The following is a 25,393-nucleotide window of genomic DNA, read 5'->3' as shown; positions in this document are numbered from 1 at the left end:
TTGAAGCTAATGTCAGCTAACGTCAGCTAACGTCAGCTAACGTCAGCTAAGCTAGCTTTGAAATTACTGAGTCAGTTTAATGACTTTCTTCTCTCGGCGATGTCACGTAGGCTCGCTTTAAATCAGGCAAATTTACTGTTTAAATATTATTGAAAGTGAGCCCATGTCACCACTCGCTGAACTGATAATGCCAATACTAAAGCTCAGAGCAACAGAAGTACAATAAAAAGCAGCAAAATGGCCGTTATTTTGCAACATCTATTATTTATAGTTAGCTGACATGAGCCAACTAAAGCTACTAGTTTTAATGATATATTCAACATTTAATTTGGAAAAGGAATATGTTATTTTTTCTCTAAAACAGTCTCACTTTAACAACCAGCTAGTCTTGATACGATAGTTAAGTTTGCTAACATTGGCTAACATTAGCGACCATAAATTACTGTTCATACTACACCAAGGGTTTTTTTTCTAATGTCGTTCCCGAGTTTCTATTATGGATGACCTTGTCTTGATAAACACACAGAGCACTAACTCTCTCTATTCATTGGTTTGTTTCACACGCTGATCAAATCAGACATGTTAGCTTTAAACCGGCAACATTTAGGAGGTTATATAAAACGCAGGAACGAGATCAAGCAGGGGCGACCCCTGTAAATCTGCTTTTAGAGAGTCCTTTTTAAAAAGAGGATAGTGCTTTTGGGCAGCGGAAGCCGCTGTTTTAATCTCATGGGTGGTGGTGCTGACCTGAGACTGCGGGAGCGCGGGCGCATGTGGGGGGAGCAGTGGCCCCCATCATCATCCGTGATGCTCTCGCTGCTGCCAAAGTGCTTGGATAAGAAGTGGAGCTCATCCATGGTGGGCTGGAAGGGCAGCTGGTGCAGCCGCTCCTGAGAGGAGCTGGAGGACTGGAGCGAGGCAAGAGGAAGAGGAGGGCAGGCAGGATCAAAAGGGTGACGGAGGAAGAGGAAGCAGACAAGGGCGGGTAGAGGATTAGGTGTGCCAGAGAAGGGAAACAGGAAAATTAGAGAAGGTGCAGATGGACGAACGGTCCCCGTTATTAATCTGCCTACTAATAGATTTGGACACATTGTGGACACCTCGGATGACAAATTAAGGTTTTAAATGTTAATGAAGGCGTCCAATGAGCCTCGGGTCATCTATCTGTCTCACAGACAGAGCTTCGTCTCGCCCCATAATGTGTCGTCACCGGAGCAATGAGACCTGGACCTTCTCCCTCTACTTTGCTAACAGAAAGACTGATGACCGATCGATCAGAGCTGACGGACCAATTGAAAACGGTTGAAAGAATGGATCGAACGGTGAAGACCTCATTTTCCTTTGTGTTTTTCATGCGTGTCGTACCACTGTGTCCATTTCTGGAGCCGACTGGCTTCGTAGGAGGGGAGTTTATGGAGAGTTATGTTCCAGGCTCGCTGACTCATTTAGTCAAGTCAAGTCTTCATTCAATAAAAAATATCCTTCTAATTATAGGATCTGGCTGGAGCGGACTGTGATCCATCTCATGCCAGTTTTCCCCTCTCATACCACCGGCCTGGCACGCATCACCAAAGCTATTTATGTCTTAGTTAACAATTAAAACTGTTTCACTACTTATAGCTTTCTAGTTTGCACTCTCAACCGTCTTAGGTCGATACAGCTGATTGCAAATGTGATAAAGATCAGCATAATATTTATATTTTCTTTCAAACAAATAAATATTTCTATCCCCGTTTTTATGAGGTGTAAACGCACTATGATGCACAATTCTTACAACTTCTATGTCGTAAGAAGAAAACACGTACGACTCCCAGACCGGACAACGTCGTGGTAGCACCCTGTCAATCACAAGGTAGCCCCGCCCTGAAGCTTTATAGTCTATTTAACTCTAAATGGACCATAATTTACTAAATGAACATCATGCTGTATTGAAAAAGACTTGAAACTAGAGATTGAGACCATAAACTCATGTTTACAAAGTTTACTGAGGGAATAAATCAAGGGAGAAGTACAGTCCTTTTCTATAGACTTCCACACCAATTACATTTTACAATCTGAGGAGTCGCCCCCTGCTGGACATTAGAAAGACCGTAAGTTTAAGGCATCGGCTTATCAGACCCGGAGGTACATCCCTGGTTGGGAATCAGCTATGTATGTGACGGGACGGGGTGGAGTTATTTACCGTTGAGCTGGGAGTGTTGGTTCCATATCCAGAGGAAGGCAATGACGCTAAAGACCATCGTCGTCCGTCTCTGCAGGGAACACAGATGTGACATCGGTTAAAAACCTGCTGCATACACTTTGTCAAAACAAATATATACATATTAGCTCGGCTGTCTAAAAACGTTATTGTTGGTCAATACAACTGACTGTGGACATAACCCTGACCACTTTTCTTTTGTCATCTCAAATTCAGCTGCACTGAAGAAATAAATGTTATTCATTAGACCATTGACTTATATCGCATGTGGTTCTTCTCAGGGGTCTTTCTCAGTGAGAAGACCCATTCATTTGTGTTTCTGTGTGCCTCGGTTGCACAGTGAAAGATTGATAAATGAGGACGGAGGATTTACACTCCCAACACTGTCTGACTGAGCACAGAGTAAGTAGCGGTCTAATTGAGCCTCTTCACGTACGTCTCTGCCTTTACAGCTGCAGTCCCTTCGGCTTTTCTTAAAGATGCTGCGATGGATTTTGTAAAAAAGCCACAAGAGCGTTAGCGAGGTCGCCCCACAGGAGACATTGTGACAGTTCAACCCAAAGGTGTCGGATGGGGTTGAGGTCAGGGCTCTGTGTAGGACAGTCAACTTCCTCCACACTTCCCAAACTGTTGCCACAAAGCAGGAGGAACACTGCTGTCCAAATGTATTAAATAGTTATCGTGAAAACACATTCATACAAACAGACCCGCGACCACCCGACCACACGCACCAACAAGGCGTCACCCAGAGCGGCGTGAAATAAACACTGTGAGTGTGATGTCTTTGGCCCCCGTCGCCCGTCTCGCTCTCTGTCCCTGCCGCAACCATTTCGTCACAAAACCAGGTGGCAGTAAAATAAAATAAAAAACCGTTCATGTGTGTGGAATCAACGCATGCAGCGACCTTCTGGAGGAGGCGAAGGAGAAGTGTGCCGGGTTGCTGGGAGAGAAGTTTCGCGGGCTGTCCAGAGGGCTGCTTCCTGGAGGGGGAAGGACACAAGACAAGCACACATGATGAGACGCAAATGTGGTGAAAAGAGAGATGTCACGAAGAGTCAAGTTGTTCTGTGGCCAAACGACCACAGGAGAACAAAGCCCAGTTTAATGAAAGCACCTCACCACGCTGTCCTCCTGTTCCTCTGATTCTGTGGTTCAATACGACCGCGCGGCTAACATGCGTGAAATTGATTTGGATCTTTTTCCTAAATCATAAAAGCTTATTTTTGATTTAGTTTTTAGCCTGATGAATATTATATGGCTTTTTTTCATAGATTTAATACACGAAGCCGGCTAATTTTTGTGAGCAGCCAGATTAAGGACGAGGCATGATCTACTCCAGCGTTTTGTCTATCGGATTTAGAGATCAGGGCGAGTGCGGCACCTGACGTGGGAGTCGGGTGCCGGTCGTCTCTAAAACCAGATGAAGTCAAAGTGACTTCTTATGGATGGACGAAGATGTCGATCTAATTAAAGCAATAGTTTAACATCTTGGGACATCGCTCTCTTGCCGACAGTCGGAAGAAAAGCTTGAAACCGCTCTCGTGTCCGTACGCTAAATGTGAAACTGCAGCCAGCAGCCGCTTAGCTTAGCTTAGCACAAAGACTGGAAACCGGATGGAAAGGTTAGCGCACAGAAACGGAGGGAAAAAATAAAAAATAAATAATAGAAGATATAACATTTTAATAGGTGAGCTTTAGAGGTGTTGGTAGGCAGATTTTGTATATTGTATGTATTATTTTTTTTACGGAATAGGATTATAATTATTGAACCAATTTCAGCTGAACAAACCAGTGAAGTGAAGCAGAAGAAAATCCATCAAATTGCCAGAAAATAAACAGTTAAATCCTTAAACTGTTTGTTTAATTTAAGGGTTAGAAAATCCGTCTTTCTTTAAATAAACACTTTGTAGTCTAAGTGATTTAAAAAAAAATGTTTGGCCCGTCTCTCATCAAGCGACAAGGTTAAGACAAGATCAAGACAAGGTCAAGACAAGGTCACAGCGCCTCTACGTACCGAGGTGCCCGGGGAGAGGAAGAGGGGAGTGTGGGCGAGGCAGCGTGGGAGAGGTGGTGGTCAGGATCAGACTCTTCCTGTTGCTAGTACGGCAACTGTTGAGAGAAGAGAGAAAGAGAAAGAGAGAAAGAAAGAGAGAGAGAGATAAATGTAAACACGGGAGGACACTGCAGTCACACCGCCGGAGTCACCGCGGCGGTGCTGTGTTTGCGTGCTGTATCATGTGCGTGTCGGCGTGTCGCACGGCGGGCGATAAGGAGGATTCAATTTCCTCAGTCATCAATCCCGCCTTCGCTCGGCCCAGATAAGAGCAGAGGGGAGAGAGAGAGAGAGAGAGAGAGAGAGAGAGAGAGAGAGAGAGAGAGAGAGAGAGAGAGAGAGAGAAATGAGAGGGAGGACAAGTTAAGACACAGTAATGGTGACGAGCGAGGGGGAAAAGACAGGATGGATGAAAAAATAGTCGAAAAAAAACCTCTTAATGACCTCAGTTAATTATGTTTTGGGCACTAAATAGCATCACACCAACGCTGAGTCACCTCGGATCGGCCTCACACGTCCATACTGACCAGAGCATCCACCACGCAGGAAGCTGAGGGAGCCTTGTTGTGTTCTTGATCCCCTTTAATTCCCTCAGAACGCAGCGGTGCAATTTAATGCGAAGGCTTTTAAAGTGTGTGTGTGCGGCATAATGAGCTGGGAACAAAGAGAAGAGAGCAAACAAATCTCTCTCTCTCTCTCTCTCTCTCTCTCTCTCTCTCTCTCTCTCTCTCTCTCTCTCTCTCTCTCTCTCTCTGGGTCGACGCAGAGAGCTGGAGACACTGTGAGGCAGAGGATGCACGGTTTCATACAAATATCTTTATTCCCATCGGGACGTGAATAATTTAATTAGCGACTGATCCTGCAAGGCCTTCATAAGACACAGAAAACTATAACTACCATGTAATAAAGGCTATATCACCCCCCCTCCCTCACACGCTCCTCTTTAAAGAGGCCAACAACAACAATAAAGCTCTTGACACGAATCTGAAAAGCTCTCTTGGCCACTTTGTGTGTATTTTAACACTCACTTTGCTGCTGAGTGATGCTGGATCACAAAGTCATTTAAAAAAAAAAAGAAGAAGAAAAAGCTGACATCTGATTGGTTGTTGGGCTCTAATCAACAACCAGCGAGCCCGCCTTTTATTGGGTCGCTCCCGTCTGCTCATACCACACTGATCAAATCCCAATAAGTTCACCAAACAGAGCCAGCGCCATCGGTTTTCATTATTCCAACCGCACACGGGATGACGCGCTCAATCCGATCTTTAACTGGCCTTATTGATATTGATCACGTCCGCCAATACATTGGCTTTAGCGGGCAGGTCTGATGAACCGCTGTGGGGCCATTTCACACGTTTTCCAAACTGGATCGAAGGACCCCGACGTCGTTCTTTAACCGTAAGCCTTTTTTTTCTGTCTGGAGCTGCACTAACGTCGGCACAACCCGAACGCTCCAGCAGCTGGTGACGCCCCGCCACCCCGTGGGCACGTGGCTCAGTGTGGGGAGGTGTTTTTTCCCCAACACCACCTCGCCGGCTTTCATTCTTTCCAGAAGGACGAAGAGAAAGAGGGGAGCTTGAGTCGAACCGAGCAGCGGGACTATTCTTGGTTAATGGATTCTCAGCGCCGCAGGAAATCAATGGGGGCTGGCTGTAAACACGGAAACACACACACACACACACACACAGCGCTGGCCTTGACACCCCGTAACGCGAGGTATGAACATGTAGCCGCGAACCTGCCGCGTATTCAGAGCGACGCCCAGAGCCTGGTTCTCGCTCGATGGCCAATCGAGATCAGGAGAGGGGAGGGAGGGAGAGAGGGAGGGGCGGAGGTGTGGAGGTTGAAAAGAGGCGGTGTGCCAAAGAGATGGGGGTGTCAGCGGGGGGGAAAGCGAGACAAGGGAAAGGGCTGAGTGCAAAAAAACAAAGATTAGAGATGCAGGTTGAAAGTCGCTCTCAGCGGTGCTCATCACCCACACAGGCGCAAGGTAAACATGACCCAGTTTTTTCCACACACACACACACACTCACACACACACACACACACACACACACACACACATATGTATATTCCCGCTGCACAAACACCATGGAGGGCGTACACAGGAGCACATGGGGGAATATTGTTGTTCACCGGGAGGTAGATGGCACAGGGGGAAAGGGGAGGGGTGGCCCTGACGGTGCCACGCAGACAAACAGGAGCCTTCATCCCCCTCTCTGCACCCTCACACCCCTCCCTCCCTCCTCACGGTGTCGGGGGATGGGGTGAGGGGGGCACCATTACTTTTATATTGATCAAACTGAGCCGGCCACTCGTATGAAATGTAGCCGCGGTGCGGCAACGTCAAACAAAACGTAGTACTGAAGCGCAGAGGAGGAGGATGATAAGTGAGCACTTCAAAGAGAAGAAAAGAACGAGGCGGAGGCGGAGAGGGAGGAAAGAGACGCTTGATGAGGAGGTCGGGGAGGACGGGTGTGTTTACCTCCGCAGCACGAGAGGGTGAACGAATGGAAGCGATGGAAATAATGGCGAGCATTTGTCACGGGTGTGTTGGCAGAGGAGACGAAAGGGACGCAGAAATACAAACAGGCGTCACGTGCTCGGTGGCTCGAGACGTCTCTGTGGGGAAGTTAGAGAAGGCCGGAGCACTTGAGGCCCAAAGGGGGGACAGAAACCTCGAGTTGGGGCCTGCAGATCCCTGGAGAGGCCGGGAGGCTCGGTCACATGACGGGCTTGAACACTGCTGCAGAAGTTCACAGTTGTCAGTTTCTGGCGACACTATCGGGTCCAACATCCGGGGAAGAAACGAGTGAGGACGGCGGAGTGACGTTTAATAGACAAAATAGACACATTTCCCTAAAGTGACAATCAGGAAAATTGTGAAAAAGATCAGGTCAGGAATATGATTAATTAACCGTTTAACTATAACTCACAATAAGTATTTAGAAAAATAAAAAAAGCTGAGCGGCTTGCTGCTTAAAGGAGAAAAACACTGGTCCTCCTTAAAGGTCAGCACATCGTAAGTGATTTTATATATATAAATATGTTATGGATTTTGTGTATATATATAGGGCTCAAAACTAAGGGGTGGCCCTGCCAGCAACCGGACAATTTTGAGTCATGATTCTACGCAGTTCTTTGTCAGTTTATGAATCAAAATGTGACATGAAAGTCTCTCCTTTCCCAATTGGTTGCCAATTTCTTAATTCTGCCGAGCCCTGATATCGATACGTGAGAGGAGTGAAGCTTTAGCGATGCAGTAACATGAACTGTACATAATTTGCCGCATGTCTCTCATACAGACCGTATGTATTGATTTCTATCAGCCCCGTCCGAGCCTCTTTAAGTGAGTGCGTCCACCACTACTGTCCAGCAGGTCAGTGAGGACACAAGAGGTGGTCATGGTGAGGAGCCCGGGGCCCAACACTGTGCTCCCTCCGCTCCATCACGTCGCCACTCGACTGCACCGAGCGTTGCGTTTAAATGTCAAAACCCATCGCCCGGCCTGAAAACACAATATGACCAGGAGGAGAGAAGTCCAACATTTCGCCTCGTTCCTGTCCGTGTTCCTCAGCTCTTTGGGGGTCCAAAACAACTCCGAAAGCACTTCAGTCTGGATGAAAAGCCCCCTTTTCTTTCTGTCTCCGTTGGGGGGATTACACAGCAGCTGACAGCAGCGATATCTATCAAGCGCTGTTAAACTTAGTGCTGCCGAGAAGCCCGTGTCCTTAAAAGTGTTTTCCTGTAAGAGCGGCCCTGAGAGGGGGACGGCGGAGGAGATCAAACAGAATAAGAGTCTCATCTTCTCTCTAAGAGGAGAGGAAAAGACAGAGCACTTCACTGTAGCACATATACTGCCCGAAGCTGCCGTGTATGGGCCCCTCGGGCTCCATCCAGGGAAACGCTGCAGCTCTGAGAAGGAGAGGCTCGGCGGTGGACTCAGGTGTCCTGGCCTCCCGCTGACCCCCTTTGGTTTTCGCCCATAATTGGTTAAGTGAAGAGTAACGGCTTAGAGCGTCGAGACGATGCGCCGCATGCGTGCGAGAGCGACTCTGTCGACAGTGCACCTGAGCCGCAGCACCCGAGGGACGCACACGCGCACACACACGCACACACACACACACACACACACATTTAAAGCGTAAATCCTGTAAAAGGAGTGTTACAGTAAATATGCTTGATAGGGTTAAAAAGCAACAACCAAAAAAAGTCAGACGCCTTGATGATCCACGCAATAGACAGCGTTGCTGGTCCTGTAATTTATTGTATAATTAGGCTACTTTTAAAAGTTTTGCCATGGACTGGGTTGACCTATTTTGCGAGCATATTACATAATTATTAATATCTATTGATAACATTAAATAGTGTATTCGTACGAACACACAGCGTGCACAATGCTAAACAAAACAGGCCAACAGTGAACACACAGATAACGCATGTGTTTCCTGTGAGTATGAGATTCAAGTGAAGAGGAAAAACATTGCGTTTCAGTCAAGATAAAGTCTCGCAATAACTACAGTATGAAGAATAAAAACAGTGTTTGCTTGACGTCCAGACGGGGAAGAGCGGGGAGTGAAAAGGGAGGAGAGAGAGACACGTTCATGGAGCTGTATTGAATTTTGTATACTGTATCTAATGACACTGGGCTATTGTAGGACCTATAGGCAAAATAAACGTTTAGGTAAATCTGCTTTTAATACTGCTGCACAAAGCATTCCTGGTTTATTCTCTCTCTCTCTCTCTCTCTCTCTCTCTCTCTCTCTCTCTCTCTCTCTCTCTCTCTCTCTCTCTCTCTCTCTCTATACATACATATATATATATATATATATATATATATATATATATATATATATATATATATATATATATATATATATATATATAAATAAATGTATGTATCATGGTGAAATAATAGCCTTTGCATTGTATTGGGAAGTTAAAGTGGTAACTATTAGGCTAGTTAGCTGGACAAGCTAATATCTGTAGCCTAGCGCAGCCGAACACACTGTTTCATGACTTCCTTACATCTTTTGTTCTTGTGTTTCTGGTTTTGGGGAAAGCCCAAAAACCAAAAGGAGACGCGGCCCTCTAAACTCTGAGAATAATGAACATCTCACTGCATGCATGAGCCGCGTGCTGCGGCGGCTTCAGCGCGGTGGAGATGTGCTAACAGCTGAACAGAAGGCCGCAGAATGTTTCCCATTCAATCGACGGTTGTCCTCGGGAATATAAACGCGGAAAGGAAAAAAAAGGAAGAAAGCAGGATGAAAATGAAACCAGAAAGATACAGTGAAAGAGAGAAACCGAACAAAGAAAGAGAAAGCGAACGAGTGAGAGCGAGGCCGTCGAAGCGAGAGTGCGTGTCCTCGTGCTCACGTAACCTTGGTGAGCTGGTCCCTAATGGACGAGCAGACACAGATATCACCCCGGGGCCCTGCGCTGCATCTCAGCCTCTCCTCCTTTCACCTCTCGCACACGCTCCCTCTTTCCCTCCACCTCCGTCACTTTCATTATCTTAATCGCTCGTTTTCTTCTCTCTCTGTTTTCCCCCCGACAGCGACGAGAGAGAGGGAACCGCGTCTTGAACTTTGTGCAGATAACACAGCAGTCATTTTGTGCATTTAGAGAGGACTAAAGATTCCTCTTGGGGTGTTTTGTTGGAGCAGCGCTGCCGGAGCGAGGCGGGCGACAAATAGGGGGAGGCTTCCTGCGTTGTTTCCTGCATTGTTTCCATCCTCCCTGCCTGGGTGTCTGGGCTCAGGTGGGTCGTAGTGAGAGTCCCTGGTGTAACAGAAGCCGGCTTAATCCCTGATCAGTGGGGGGATGAAGTCAAGCTGAGAGACTCAGTGTGACATCCATTACCGCCGAAGGTGAAGACCCGCCCCCCCTCCGACTGCTCTTGAATGTCAGGGCAAATGTTCAGGCTGTTGATGTATCAATAAAAATCGCAGAGGAAAAAACTGTCCTCCAATTATTTATTATTTCCCTTCAGGAAAATCCTCTCTCTTGTGATTCACGGTAGAAATCTAAATGGCTACTATAGCTCGGACATATTTGAGGTCTTGCACAAGACACGTACAGGTTGGGTAAAAGCGACATCATCCAACGACAGCAGCCTATCGGACAGCAGCCTATCGGACCGCAGCGAAGCCCGCCTGCAACTCGCTGCTCTGTCTGACTCACATTTGGCTCGTGTAGTCATTGATGGGCCGCGTCTGAAGGTGAATGAGTCCACGAGCAGGTCTGCTGCAAATGTCAGAATGATGACTCATCACCTTTTCAATAACGTGCATCAACAAACCCATAAGAAGGGCCATGTGGAGGCTCATTTTTAAACTGGAGATATTCACTGATCATTGTTATCACCTGGGTGTTAAAACCGAACGCGGGAATAATAGTTTTGGGGAATCTGACTGGGGAGCAGGATCGAATGCCAGGAGATGAGGGTCGTCCTGCTGCAACCTGAAATACCAGAGTATCTGAAATGAAGGGGAATCTCTAGAAGCCTCGAATTATACATCAAGACTGAGAGTGTACAACCATGCAGGTATAGTGTTTACCTTCATCGCGTCTTGGCTGAATAGCATCGACACAGAAAGCGCATAGAAGCTGAAAGGTTGTTGAGATATCTCAGTCCGGACCACAAGAGCTGGAGACATTAACTTACCTTCAAGGTTCAAGTGCTTTAACCTTAAATTGATTCACAATTCGTAGTCGATTGACGCAATCGGTTCCTTTATGTGTGCTATGCTGACCAATAAAGCTCTCCTTATGTCCCAGGATGCATTGCACGCCCACTGACCCTCTCCTCTTGCGTCTCCTGCGGCTGAAAGTCGGACACAGCTAAAACACTCAAACGCGTCCCCTGCACTCTTATTTTTGCCGTGCCCTTTATATTAGGAAACGTGGCTCGTTTGCAATAAAAGCATTTTTTTTTCCTCGCCTCCAACCACGCCGTTGTCGTCTTGATTGGCGCCGCTGGCCGCAGGTAGAGAGCGGCAGATTTTACCGCCGCGAACTCAGCATTCTGGATCAATATCGCACGCGCTGAGGGGTTTATACGATTCAATCGACTGCGTTTACCGACATCCGCGTAAAAGCTGGCGACTGCTGCCCTTGAAATAGGATGTCGCACATCACGTGGCTTCAAAAGACTCTGCCGTCTACTCATCGCAGCCTTTGCTGGAACTTCATACGTGAAACAGTTACCGTAACAGCCGTCTAAGCATTACACTGAAAAAACACTCCTCTCCACATTCAGCACGCTCAGCAGAACAGAGCCGACATCTGAAACCACGTTGGGCACACACGGACCTCCGTCGTCCCACTGTCAATACGAGCCACTTCGTAATGTACACTGACACTCGACTGACAGAGAGAGAGGACTGAGGGAAAGAGCAGGATAGAGGAAGGGGGGGATGCATGAACAGGAAGCCGGCGCTACCACACCTCACACCCCGGAGGAGCCACAGCATCACTACTCTTGTACCTTTTAGTGCGACGAAACATGCTGCTCGCCGGGTATCGAGGTGGGAACTCGCAGGAAAGCGACAAAAGCGAGCCGAGCGATGGAAGGAGAGCGGTCAGAAAGCAGCGGGTCTCTGGGAAGATTTCATCACGTTGCAACGCAATACTGCAGCTCCCGCAAGCTTGAGAGGTGCGCTGATGTCTGGGCAAGTGTGGATGAGAGGAGAAGAGAGGAGAGGAGAGGAGAGGAGAGGGAGGGAGGGAGAGAGAGGAAGGGAGGGATAGAGGGTGATAGGGTGGGTCTGTCCTTTCGAGAGGAACAAAAGGCGGTCGTTTTGGTACAGAGTGTAATTTTGTGACTTGTTCGCGGCGGTTTTCTTTGCTCTCGATGTCTGTGCGCTGAAAGGCGACGTGACGTGGAGTTAAAAGCTTTCCAGCCGCAGCCTACGGACACCGAGAGAATGCGGCAGGAGAGACAGAGAGAGAGAGAGATAAAGAGAGAGAGAGAGAGAGAGAGAGAGAGAGAGAGAGAGAGAGAGAGAGAGAGAGAGAGAGAGAGAGAGAGAGAGAGAGAGCGAAGACATGACTTAGGGACAAAGTCATGTGGACTGTTGCATAACTGCAAAACCGATGTCGAATGGAGTCAAACATTTAAAAAGCCTAACTGATGACGATGTATGGCACACACACACTCACTCACACACACACACACACACACACACACACACACAAACACACGCTGCCAATTCCACTGGGCTCATCTATAATGGATGTTGGGCTCATAGTGACCTACGGAGCGAGATAGAGACGGACCGAGTCCAAACGGAAGATTTCTCAAGAGAGAGAGAGAGAGAGAGAGAGAGAGAGAGAGAGAGAGAGAGAGAGAGAGAGAGAGAGAGAGAGAGAGGCATGATGGGAGAAATGGAAAGTATTGTTGGAGAGTGAAAGATGGAAAGTGAGATGAGGAGGAGGGGTGATTACCCAGGATGACAGGGGTATTGGGCTGTGACCACAAAGACATTATGATAAAAGCAACCGTAAGAGAAGCGCTAACATGCTATTGGTCTCATTAATACCCTCTTCATAATAATCTATAGGCCATACGCGATGAAACGACGCTTATTCACTTTCTTGTCGAGCTTTAGATGAAGCGATCGATAACACTCTCATGACTGCTCACTAAATAGGAAGCTGCTGCCAGCAGACGGTTAGCTTAGCTTAGCATAAAGACTGGGAACGGGGAAACAGAGAGCCTGGCTCTGTCCAAAGGAAATTCACTGATGAACATATTATAAATATGAAAACAACTTGTATTCATTGATTTCCTTATTGATTACATTGATCTTGTTTCTAAAAGTTGTTACAAGAAACTTTTTCGGCCAAAATGCTCTATTTTACATTTTGTTTTTGTTCACCAGCATGCGGTAACTTGGTCTGGCTGCAGTGTGTGTGCACTAGTTTTCTAGAGTTCTTGCTCTCTGAGTCGCCGCCATGTGGCGCCTCAGAGAGCTGAGGTCGCTGTGATGAGAGCCGTAAGACTCAATGACGTACGTTGTACACAACAAGCCCAATGAGGCTTTAGGATGCTGAAGGGATGCACAGTCACTGTTCTCCGTGGGTTCATAACTACATGTCAATTCATCTTTTGTCGATGTAAACATTTTGATTAGAGAAGCTTCAAGTAAAACTACCAAAGGTTTTAACAGAAAATTGTACTTGAAGTATCAAAAGTATTACAGTGGTACAGTGGTACGTTTCCATATTCTGGATTATTGGATTATCGTCACTGATTTGAAAAGGTGGCGGATGAAGATGAAGGTACTGTTAACTATTTATACTGTTCTTAATCGATAAAAATAGATAAATAATTTGTTTTTCTTTCAAATCTCAATCTGCAAAGTAACTAGAAACTAAAGTTTAAATAAATAAAGTACAATATTTTCCTGTGAAGTGAAAGTTCAGTCGCAGCCTTTTAAATTCTTAAAGTCTCACTGCATTGTGCTTTTTGTTTTGTTGTTGTTATTTATTACTGTTTTGCAGCTGTGTGTCTGGTTCTGTACTTTATTTTCTATACTTCCGTTCCCCGTGTGTCGACTAAAGCCGATTGCCAATATACTGATAAACTAACATTGTGTGAGAGGCAGATAGAAAGGGGAGCCGGGGAGGGATTTGGAAAACAGGGTTATGTGGAGCAGCCAAAAGGCAGAGGGGCGGAAACGAGAGCGGAATAGAAACAGATTAATAACCCGAGCTATAAGAAGAGAAGCGGGGAGATAAAGACGAGTAACGGAGCGACCGGGAAGAGGCAGAATGGCTTTCAGCGCCGTGGACGGCCTCCAGAGCCGCCGGCTGGCTTTAATCAGACTCCGACAGGCTGCCAGCATCCCTCCAGCCGACCCTCCTCTTATTCACACAAGCACGACACGATCCACACCACGAGCGCCGCTGAAGCATCCTCAGAGCTGTTCAAAGCACAACATGTAAATCATGCACAGCAGCTTCACTTGGTGGGATTGCCTCTCTCTCTCTCTCTCTCTCTCTCTCTCTCTCTCTCTCTCTCTCTCTCTCTCTCTCTTTCTCTCTCTCTCGCTCTCTCTCTGTCCTCTCTCCTCCTCCAGAGAGGAGGGAAAGGACAGGGGGGAGGGGTGAATGAGGCTAACACTCACCTGCTGTTCTTGCGAGGCAGGGGCAAATCCTTCTGGAAGAAAGACAAAGAAGAAGAAAAAAAAGAGAGATCAGGTATAGAAAAAGAAATTCATCTTTACACTTCCACTTTCTTGCAAACAATAAATTAAAAAATACCATTTGCGCCACATGTAAATGTACTTTTGAGAGCATTTTCCTTTTTAATTTGAATGTTTTTATTTGAAGAGGAAGGTTGGGATTTGACAAAGAAATGACACAAGCCTTCCCCCCTCTTCTTCCATGAATTAGATTACATGTATGCATGGAGTGCAGTTAGTGGCCGTGTGGGCTCCAGGTCGCTCTAAGAAGCTGGGCTGAGCAGCGGTGGGGGGCGGGGCTTAGCGGAGGGTCAGAACCGGGGCGTTTGGAGACCTGGAGTGAAGAAGTTGCCCAGCTGGTAATCCAGACTAACGAGGAAATAAATGAGACTACTTAATAAAAATGCAAAGTGTACGTCCACGATGTACAATATGTTTCTAAACCATTGCAGCCAGAGCCCCGCCCTCTCTCTTCTATCCCGGATCCAGATGGACAGAGTACATTGAGCAGCGGCAGCCGACACTCACTGCACCGAAATGAAAACAGAGTTTGAGCGGAGCCAGATCTCATGCCGGCACAGCCTGGCTCTTTACAAAACCTTACACGCTGAGAAGGAGGGAGGGAGGGAAAGAGGGATGGAGGGAGGAGGCAGAGGCCGTAAACAAGGGTGGAGTAGAGAGAGAAAAAGAAAGAGAGAGATGAATCATGCCCACAGCCTTCCCCTTGAGCTTAAGTATTCTTGCCTCCAGCTGCTTGAGTGTCTGTGTGTGCATGTGCGTGTGGACGTGCATGTGTGTGTGCATGTGTGTGTGTGTGTGTGCATGTGTGTCCGAGAAACAGTAAATGCTGTTTTGAGTAGACAACAGCAGATGCAATTAATGCATTAGCCGCCTCTCACCTTCTCCTGTCACACGCAGGCTAACGTCGTTAAGGTGCCGTTAGCATCGCATCGACCACTTTCTAACCACAGTCAATGTAATTATAAGGTTAACCTTCAGATAAAGATGTGTGTGTGTGTGTGTGTGTGTGTGTGTGTGTGTGTGTGTGTGAGCTAGCATGTGTGTGTGTGTGCGTGGAAGCATGTATGTGTGTAAATGGACCTGCTGCTCGTCTCCACTGAAGCACAGAATATGTATTAAAGTGTGGCTGCCTGAAAGCTCTGTGTTACAAGGACAAACCTCCAACAAAGCAGTGCTTTTTTAATGTTGTCAGTCACCACGGATGACTCTCAGAAAGCTGAGTAGTGAGGCACCACAATATAGCAAACGCAAGAAGAATAGAAAAACAATAATCTTCATAAGCCGGTCACAAGCTACACTTCTATTCCACGGCTTGTCTCCGGGGTTTAGGTTGTTAATGGAGACAAATCCCTCCTTACAAGGACAACTGAATATTCAACCCATTGATCCCTCCTCACTTTGTCCTTCATTGATCCGGCTAATTGACCCTGAGCCGTCAGAGCCGAGGGGGAAGATGACTTATAAGAGCTCGAGGTCTAAGGGAGGGCTTCTGAGCGGCTGATGAGGAGGTTAACCGTTCAAACAAGCCCTCGCCGAGCGTCACGCAGCAGCCGCAGCCCGGTGGGAACACAACACAGGTCATGTCACGTTTTCATGTACAGAAAATAAATAATGAAAGTCTAAATGTTTTTTTAAAAACCCGGTCTCCACTGCCAGGATCAAATAGGCCGCCATCGTTACACTTTATCTCTAGCGCCACCATGAGGTAGACATTTGTGGTTTTGAGTGAAATGTCTTCACAGCTACTGGAAATGTTGCCACTATATTAGGTACAGTAACATTCATGTCTGCTCGAATGATAACGATCAGCAGTGCTAAAACAGAAAAAGACAAAGTGTCCTCAGTGGCATCTATGTGCCAACAGCATGTGTCAAGAGTATGTGCATTTAGTATATCTTCCAGAAGTGTTGAAGTTGAGTGTTTTGCATAAATAGTCAATTAAGTACAAGAAGAAGATCTAAAAGCATTAAACCAGCTAATCTTGGGCGTCTCGTGAAGCTCCTTCCAAATGGTTAGATTCACTTGAAAATGACAATTTGTGGTTAATTCTATATCTGAATGTGCTCAAGGACAATTGTTAAATTAAAATGTTAATGTTTAAATGTCACCACACACCACCAGGTTAGAGGCAAGCGTGTTTTGCCGGCGTTAGCTAGCTAGCTGTTAGCTTGCCAACTTTCTCCTCGTGAAATGGATCGTGGAGACAAACCTTGTGCCGGTAAAAGCCCCCGATGTGCGTGTGGAGTAAATATGACCCTGCATGCATTAAATGTGGATTCATAATGTCGGGCAGGGAGGGAGGGAGAAGCAGAGTATTTATGTTGGTCATTACAGCCGACAGTGGCGTTATTTACGGCCCAGCTTATTTTTTTCTCATTTCTGTGTGGGAGGTGGTCCGTGGAAAGGTTTGAAGAATTGACAAGTGAACCTAAAGTTACAAAACCCCAGCCTGGAGCTCATTGGTGGAGCAGAGCCGACTGCTATACATCCGCGTCCAGGCGTGTGAACATCTGCTCACTGTCTGTCTCATGTCCCTCTGCGGGACTATTTAATGTCCAGGCATGTCAAGACAATAAAAAAAAAGGAGCCAGTCGGCACATTAGAGCCGTCCACTGGTGCCTGAAAAAATAAACAAGTCCGATGAATATGATGCGTCTGTCTTCCCCTGGACTCGAGCTTACATCCCTGTGCTGCGGCAGGTCGCTTAATCAATCAATCCTCAGGTGACACGGCCTTTATTAACCCAGCAGAAATCCCATTAAAGCAGTCCTCTGTCACCATCACTTTGTTATAACTCTCAGTAATCAGTGTCACACACTCCCTCCCTGAATGTACCCTGATAATCTCCAATTCCACTTTAATTTGGCAAAAGGTGAGGAAGAGAGAGCTCATTTCCCCAGTCCAATCTCGACGCTGTCAGCGGAGACCGCCGGCCCACCGCTCCGCTTCTCGTCATGCAGTAGTGACTCACACAGTCTCGGAGTGAAGAATAAGCAGACAACATGTCATCAAGCAACTATCATCCGCGCTCCACATTCAGCTCCTGAAGCCCGGAAATTCTCTGCGGCTCAATTAATTCTCCTGTGGTGTAATTAGTGTGTCAGGATTCAAGGCTTATTGCTTATTGCTCATTGCACGGTACGTAAAAAGATTGTCGCCGCCGCCGCGTTTAGAGCTCTCCCCGATGTCCCATTGATGAAGTCTGGCGGTTGGTGAAGGGTGACTGACAACAGATGGGAGGCTCCGTCACACACATGACATGCCCACCGATCACACATGAGAAAGACAAACAGCTCCGCGCTGTATTTGCTCCTGTTTCTGACAGGAAGCTCTTTCTTTAAATATATTTTCATCCAGGTTTTGCCTCTTCATCTCGGGGAGACCACGTTAGGAGTACTCTGTGTTCACAGACGCAGATTGGGCTTTTTTTTGGGTGACAAACCTGCAGACGGCCTCGTTCTGTCAAAGCAGGTTCTCTTTGACAACAAATAACCTCGTTAATGGGTCGAGTGCAGCACATACAGTGTGTTTGTGTGCGTATTGTTATGCGTGTGTGTGTTTATGGTTGCCTCGTGTTGAGTCACTCCAGATTAATCATTTGTTAATACACTCAACCTTTAGGCCAGAATGTGCAGAAATGAGAAGGACGCTGAAATCTGTCATTTTCATGAATCTTATCTGCATTTCTCGACTTGGCCAGTAGACGGTAACCAGTTAGTTCACCTTTCAAATGTATTACAATTCATTTGGGATGCTATTTTTACTATTAAGGTGAAGTCAGCTAACTAGCGAGTCAATCCTCCATCCCTCCAGGGGCTAAACGATGCAGTAAAACATAACGGAGACTTAAAGTGAAAGCCGTCTCCTGCTAAGTATTGTCCTGCAATATGAGGAACCTACATAAAGGCCCTTGGCTGTTGTGTCCTTCCAGCCATCTATCTCGCACTGAAGGAACAAAAAAGGGGGGAAAAGGCCTCGGTCACAATATGAAAGGCATTAGCTGAGCTGCATGCCCATAAAGCAAACTGCAGCCCTGTCGGGATGGGCCGGCCAGTCCAATCATTTTGTGGGTTGGGCACGCCGCAGAAGAAAAATGGAGGGGCGGCGGCCCAGAGACCGACAATGGAGATCAATCAAGGACTGTCCCGCTGCCAGGAGACGGTGACAGGGCCAGCCATCATCTCCAGCATCTGACAGAGTCTGACTCAGTGGTTTGGGTTTGACAGATGGAAGAAGAGAAAGGGGCTGATGAGTGTCACGCATAAGTTGATGGCCTGCTGCTTATGTTTGTGCCACCGTTTATCTTATTTTCTATTTGTTATGCAAACGTCAGGCCCGTAATAACAATGACTGATGAGGAAACGTCGAAGCCTAACTGACATTGAAATTACTTTTTTTTTTGCTGAAAATCGAAATGTTTTTTGTTTTGACTTGTGTACAGAGTATATGAACAAAACGGTACTTTATTATTCATGGCAGCTACAGGGTGTGAACATTTAGTCTGGTCTTTATATATCAGTACTGTAATTTGTGTGGTCCAAACTCTTAGTGGGACGAGGTAGCGGGACGACATTGTGAGGAGCTGACTCGGCCCATCTTGAATTTAACAATTTTTTATATCACTCTGTTGCTCCATGTTTTAATTCGAATAACGAGTAACATGTAGAGAAAGACAGCTAATGCTAGCAAGACCTGCCCCTTTGTATAATGTGCAAAAAGCAGCGTCGCATGATCATTTGTTCTAATGCTAGCAAAACTGGGCTAACTAGCTTCCACTGTCCTGGTGGAAGCTAAGCACAACAGGATCCTCCCACATGTTTAAGGGACAGACAGTTTAAATTGCTAACAGTTGTTAGCTTACACTGGGCTTGTTGTAAAAGCATTAACTTTTGTCAATAGCTTATCCAGTAGCCTGAAGGCTATCGAAACAAATCTGCCAAGCACTCACCAATACTCGTTTTAAATAACAATGCAATAGCTGCATAATGTTTCATCATCTTCTTGGATAAAAAAGTGTGTATCTTTTCATATAGACGACAAGACAAATTACATTATTGTCTTTTCTAAATATGTGCTTTGTGTGAATATGTGGGAGCCGAATGAATGACACAACGTGCAGCAGCCACAAAGATGCTCATTTCACGTTAGTCAAGTTAAAGCAATGCATCATGGTTGTGACCCCTGACCCCCAACTGTAAGGGAGCAGTGGGGCGTCACCATATGGTGCTCAGAGAATGATTGTGTGTGTTTGTGTCAGAGAGAGAGAGAGAGAGGAGGATTGGGATGATGAGGCCCAGGGGACTGACAACAAGGCCTTTGAGTGGGACGCACAGGGCCAATCACACGTCAACACACAAACAACACACACACACACCAAATCATTCAGCCCGGCCGGCCTATATCTATAAAATGCCAGGGACGTACAGCAAGTCTGACTCTTCGATGATTAATTCCCTCGCATCTCCTGTCATACATCACGGCGGCAGAGTAGTGAGCTGCACACCTCACTACTAATCCTCCCTTGATTCCTTCACACACACAATCTCTCTCTCCCTCTTTCTGCACATCTCTTCACAGTAATGGGGGGGGTGTCAATTTGACATCCGAGCAGCTCAGAGCTGCAACTGAGAGCCCTCTGTGACAATTCTCCCCTTTTTTTCCCAGCAACATTACCACCAATTTTCAAGAAAAAATATGCACACACACTTGCGGGCCGGACCGCTCTATCCGCCCGGCCCTGCAGGCTGCTCATCCCCGCTCAGTTCACTCGACTGAATCACACAAAGATGGAGGTTTGGGGGGTGGGTATGACCCGTGGTGAGGCAGGCTGCTTCATAATGGATGAGCGCAGTTGTTTGCACGCGTCATATCTGTATGCATGAGTGACGACTCATTACCAGCATTTGGAGAAGGAGACTGCGCGTCAGCTCGGCCTGATAGGAAATGATCCTAAAGAGAGCTTTGTGGTGATGTCAGCAGGACACATGTCCTGTATTTATTTATTTTAAAAACTAAAACTATGGGGCCACTTCGTTGCGAGACGCTCACCAGCTGAGATGCACTGTGTGACCCCCATTAGAGGAGACGGAGCGAGAACACCATGGTATTCTCTTACTGCCACACTGCAATTGTTGTTTTTATTATCACTCAAGTACATTACTATAATAAAATGCTGAACATGTATGTGCTTCAGCTTCTACACTAGATGTCCCAGTGTAGCATTATAGCAAAGTGAATATGTGTTGGGTTTGGACTGTTTGGCTCAACAAAGAAAAAAGCTTTTTGATGACATCACCAAGGGCTCTGGCACCCTGGTCACTTATAACTATTTCCTGATGTTTTCCTGACCAAATAACCAACCGAACAGTGAAGAAAATCAATGAATTTATTGTGAAAATAACTGCAATTTGATAAGGAAGTACTGTCATGGCATATACTGAGGCCTGCTGGTGTTTTGATATGTCGTACTTGGAGTTATCTTGAAATTGTTAGCCATATACCAGTAACTTTCCATGTGAAATGTATAAATCAGCCAGTGGACTCTTTGCGTGTTTGGCATGGTGTCTCGTGGTGTGTGTGTGTGTGTGTGTGTGTGTGTGTGTGTGTGTGTGTGTGTGTGTGTGTGTGTGTGTGTGTGTGTGTGTGTGTGGCCCCCGGCTGGAGACAATAGGAACATTATTGTGCTCGTGGAGTAAGAGACGCATCACAGGAAGACGATGCCCAGCCTCAACCAAACTCACCTGCAGCCTGCGGCGCCGGATTATCCCCGAGTCATCCATGGCGGAACGAGGAGCGGCGCGTGGGGGTTCCCCTCCCTAACCCCCACCCAGCCTCACGAGAAGATGTGTCCTAACCCGGCAGTGCTGCGGCATCCACCGGGTCACACCCGAACCGCACAGCAGCAGCAGCGTCCTGGCGCACTCACGAGACCAAAGAGGCGCAAACACACACACACGCGGTGTCACGTCGAAGAAGCCCGGGATAACACACTTGTGTCAAGCGGTCCCATTCCGTCTGGTTCCCCCAAAAGCCGCTGCTCTGCGCCCCGCTCCTGACCCGTGTCCTGCGTCTCGTGGGCTTCCGGTCATGCCGCCGTCTCTGCGGTCTCTCCCTGTCGGAGCATCCTTGACATCTCGCACAGAGGGCGCTTTGATGCCGCCCGGCACGGACCGGAGCGACCGGGGGGGGGAGGCCCGAGCGAGAGAACCGATGCACGCCGGACGAGCCAAGTTCTTCCGTTGCTCCGCGAGACTGTCCCGAAAGGGGGGGGAGAAAAAAATGCGAACCCCCTTTCCCGCGCGCGCGTTCGCCCCACAAACGGACAGCAAGAAACAAGCGAAACAACAACAAAATACGAGAGGGCGATGGTTTCACACACAACTGTGTGTGTGTGTGTGTGTGTCTATGTGTGTGGCGCCGTGCAGTTGTTGCTTCGTCCTCGAGCCCGACTGGCGCGTTGCCGCTGACTCGCCTTGTCTGCGCTCGTGAGCGTCACCGGGGAGCGCGAGGACAGCACGTCCCTGCCTCGCGCCGCGGACACACGCACGCCGGTTCGAACCCTGCGTCCGTTGCTCGACCACCTTCACGTCCGCTGCAACTGGCGACTGGACGGGGCGACAGCAGCAACGCGATATTTGTAACCCCCTCCCCTCATCTCTTCCTGGGATTCCCTCTCGCCCCTCCTTCTCCTCTTCCTCCTCCTCCTCCTCCTCCTGCCTCCTCTCACAGCGGAGTGTCCCTCTCCGCGGGAACAGCTCACACTTCAAATGATTTTGCCGCTTTTATACCCTGAACGCTGCGCGGGTAGTTCAAGCTCCCATTTAGGACAACCGTTTTTTCAGGCGACACCTTGGATGTTGTGAATGTTTCTACGGAGGCCGGCTGGAGACACGTTCAGCACCCCGGACAGCGACACCGGGTCCACAGTGCGCGCGAGGCGCCCCGCGTTGCAGTAAACCGCCATGATTTGTGCTCGTTTACTCACCTTTCCGGGTCTTCCTGAGGGGCTGGGCGTGGGCTAATGCTAACCCTGCAGCTGAGGCTCCTCTAAAGTGTAATGCAGATGTTGAACGTGTCAGCAAAAGGAAACATGATGACAGAAACACAGCTCATAGCTAGCAAATGGAGGCTCGGCCCTGTTGGGGCTCGTCCACATTGTAGGTTAATCCAGGAACCTTCTCCTAAAAGCCTATAAATTACATTATTTAGGAAGCTAACTATTCGCATGAATTCAGTAAATAGGCAAGTCATGCTACAGCCAGCAAGTTAGTTTAGCATAAAATCTCAAACTGGGAAACATCTAGCCTGTCTCTATCTTGAAGTAACACAATGGGCCGAGCAATTCTTCAGATCAAAATGAATATGGGACACATTCGTTTGATACATACAGCAAACATTGTAAAAAAAAAAAAAACTGTCTAAAAGCAGTCGTTTCCTGGTCAAAGTTTGTTCCGATTTCCCACACCAGAACTACAATGTGTGGAGCATCATTTTCTTTAGCGCTGACACAGCACAGATAGATGTGGCTATGCAAACTGAAGGTTCAGGTAAACGCGAGAGGGAAACAGATCAACAGGGAAACAAACAAAACAAAAACCTGAGGCCAGAGAAAAAAAACATAAACCAAGAAGAATGCCACACTGGGCAACACAATGTTTCCGCCCACGACATTGCTTCGGTGATTGACGGCGCGGTTGGCCCTTTGGCAAAGTCATTGCATAACGTCTTCCTGGGGATTAGGACTTTCACAGTTTTTATGTAACATATGGTCCGAGGCTGCCCACACAGCCACGACCTAGACGGTGCCAGGCACAGCAAGAGATCTGCAACAGAGTGTTGAAACCCGGCCCACGCTGACCAACGCTGAAAGGAAATGGGCAGGAAGAAGGCAGGAAGGCTGCGGGATGCTGTTGGTTCGCGTTCAAATTAGTGACAAACAGGTTTTGCTTGGTCAGGAAAGGGCTCGACTGATAAACAAAGTGTCCCTTTGGGCTTCATTCTGTTCTAACCTTTACCTCAACAGATGAGCCAACTGCAAATGACTGTAATGTTAGCGGCGGCCGGTCTGCCAGCCTGCCTCTTTGGCCCAGACTTAAATGTCTCAACAACTGTTGGACGGATCGCAAACGTTGACATTCATGATCCCACTGACCTTGGTGATGCTGACTTGTCCTCTAGCGCCATCAACCGCAGCTGCACCAGCAGAGGACAGGAATCAAGGGACACGGATCAAGGTGAAGCAAATTTGCCCATCATTTTTATTCTTTCGGGATAAAAGATGGAACAAACAATTCATATAAAGTGATTGATTGTGACTGACGAAACAAACGACTAGATATCACAAGTGTCCAAACAGTGACATCAGAAACAAAAACCTTTCCCTCGGCGTGGCAGAATGTGTTCAGGGACGCACAAATCTAGTCAGAAAAAAAAGCCCCAGTAAGCAGGCTGTTATTTGTTAGATTAAATGGATCTGGCCGGCAGTCGGAGAGCCAGATCGTCTCAGTGCTGATGGCAGGACTTTGTTCTGGAGCTGAGTAAACCCTGACGAACAGACAGACCGCCTCCCACTCACGCACACAGAGGCCGCGGCGGCGTCCGTCGCTCGCCTCTCAGCTGTCAAAGTCTCGGAGCGTCGCTTTGTGCCGCAGTGGAGCCGGTGGACTCGTGGCAGGCAGGGCCGGCTATTGATTCCCGCTCCGCCATGCACCGGCTGCAGCTCGCTGCACAAAGCCCAGCACAGGTGGGAAAGCTGGCCGGGGGAGCCACACTTCATTGAATTCGCATAATGTGGTCATTATGGAGCGGCTGCTGAACACAGGCGCGATGCTGCTTTCACATCCTCTTACATAACCTTTTTTTTTTTTAAATCCCTTTGAGTTTGGAGAGTAACAGCTGCTCAGTTTTTGTTTGGAACAAACTCAAGGGCAAACCATCCTAACTGCCCCCGCAGTTAAAATAACATATCTACATAGACTACCCAGAAAGCATCGTGCCATGTCAATGGCAAAAATACCAAAGACAATAAGAAATTATTCATTTAATGGAATAATTGAAGAGTTTTATTAGTTTTTATCACCTCGAATAATCATATACTTTTGTTATAACTCCTGACTATTGCACCCAAAGAAAAATATATAGCAAATGGTAAAAGTAATGTGAGTTCCTCTTTGAACCAATATGACCGTCCCATTGCCTCAGGAGTTATTTGAAACCAAAAGCATCGCAACACAAGAGAGAATAATTGATTTACATTCACCAAGTGGTCAGAGACACAACTCTGAACACCAGCTATTGTCGCTCTGTTTGTGCTATACTTACTTACTAATTGCTGCCCGCAAGTTACTGTAAATTCTACATTAATCTTGTTACAGTGCGGTTGTGTAAAGGTTTCCAAAACACGTTAATCATATCAACTCAAACAGTAACCTAAAACCACGCTGAGCAGCATTGTTTTACTGCTGGTTGCCAGTTTCAAGTATGTTCCACCTCTGACAATGACCCAAAGTGTGCTCTGTTGCATCTGTAACCACACCCAACTGTGATGTCACAGGGTCCTGGAGAGCGTGATGAACAACACTGGAGGAAGGAGAGAAGTTAAACCAGCAGGGGGTCGACCGAGACGAGCTGCTCAGGTGAATTTACTCTTTCAAATGTGTCGAAGGCGTTTGGAACGGCGATGTGTCCACTGCACGGACGAAACGTCACATCTTTAAAGATGAGGATTGGTGCTCAGACACACTTTGACATCCATTTCCCATTCATATCCCATTACGCAACAGAAACACCCACACACTCACATCGCTGTCCGACTTTCCAGAAGTCTCTGCCGGCTGTCATCACAAACGCTTAACTGTCTCAGAGACATTTTTAGGGATTGTCTCGTCTATGAGACGAAGGTTTTACCTCAGAAATGATCATCGTTTC

The 25,393-nt window shown here is 47.2% G+C and overlaps 1 protein-coding gene across 2 annotated transcripts in view; it reads right to left on the bottom strand.

Annotated features, from left to right (window-relative positions):
* The window catches only part of mast1b (microtubule associated serine/threonine kinase 1b), a 38,020-nt gene extending 15,722 nt beyond the window's left edge, over positions 1-22,298 (bottom strand). The window contains exons 1-6 of one of the 2 annotated variants that reach the window (XM_068579526.1): positions 21,208-22,298; positions 14,390-14,421; positions 4,215-4,309; positions 3,105-3,180; positions 2,183-2,252; positions 748-908 (exon numbers count right to left, since the gene is read on the bottom strand). In XM_068579526.1, coding sequence (XP_068435627.1) covers positions 748-908; positions 2,183-2,252; positions 3,105-3,180; positions 4,215-4,309; positions 14,390-14,421; positions 21,208-21,246 — 473 coding nt within the window. In that variant the 5' untranslated portion in view covers positions 21,247-22,298. The remainder of the gene's footprint in view (positions 1-747; positions 909-2,182; positions 2,253-3,104; positions 3,181-4,214; positions 4,310-14,389; positions 14,422-21,207) is intronic. The other variant, XM_068579527.1, reaches the window with a different exon arrangement.
* Between the last annotated feature and the right edge of the window lie 3,095 nt (positions 22,299-25,393).

The sequence above is a fragment of the Clinocottus analis genome, unplaced genomic scaffold (assembly GCF_023055335.1).
Source record: "Clinocottus analis isolate CAN_PGR_092001 unplaced genomic scaffold, fCliAna1.0.p SCAF_16, whole genome shotgun sequence".
Classification (NCBI taxonomy): domain Eukaryota; kingdom Metazoa; phylum Chordata; class Actinopteri; order Perciformes; family Cottidae; genus Clinocottus; species Clinocottus analis.
The sequence above is the reverse complement of the archived record's forward strand: the minus strand, read 5'-3'. Positions and strand labels throughout refer to the sequence as shown.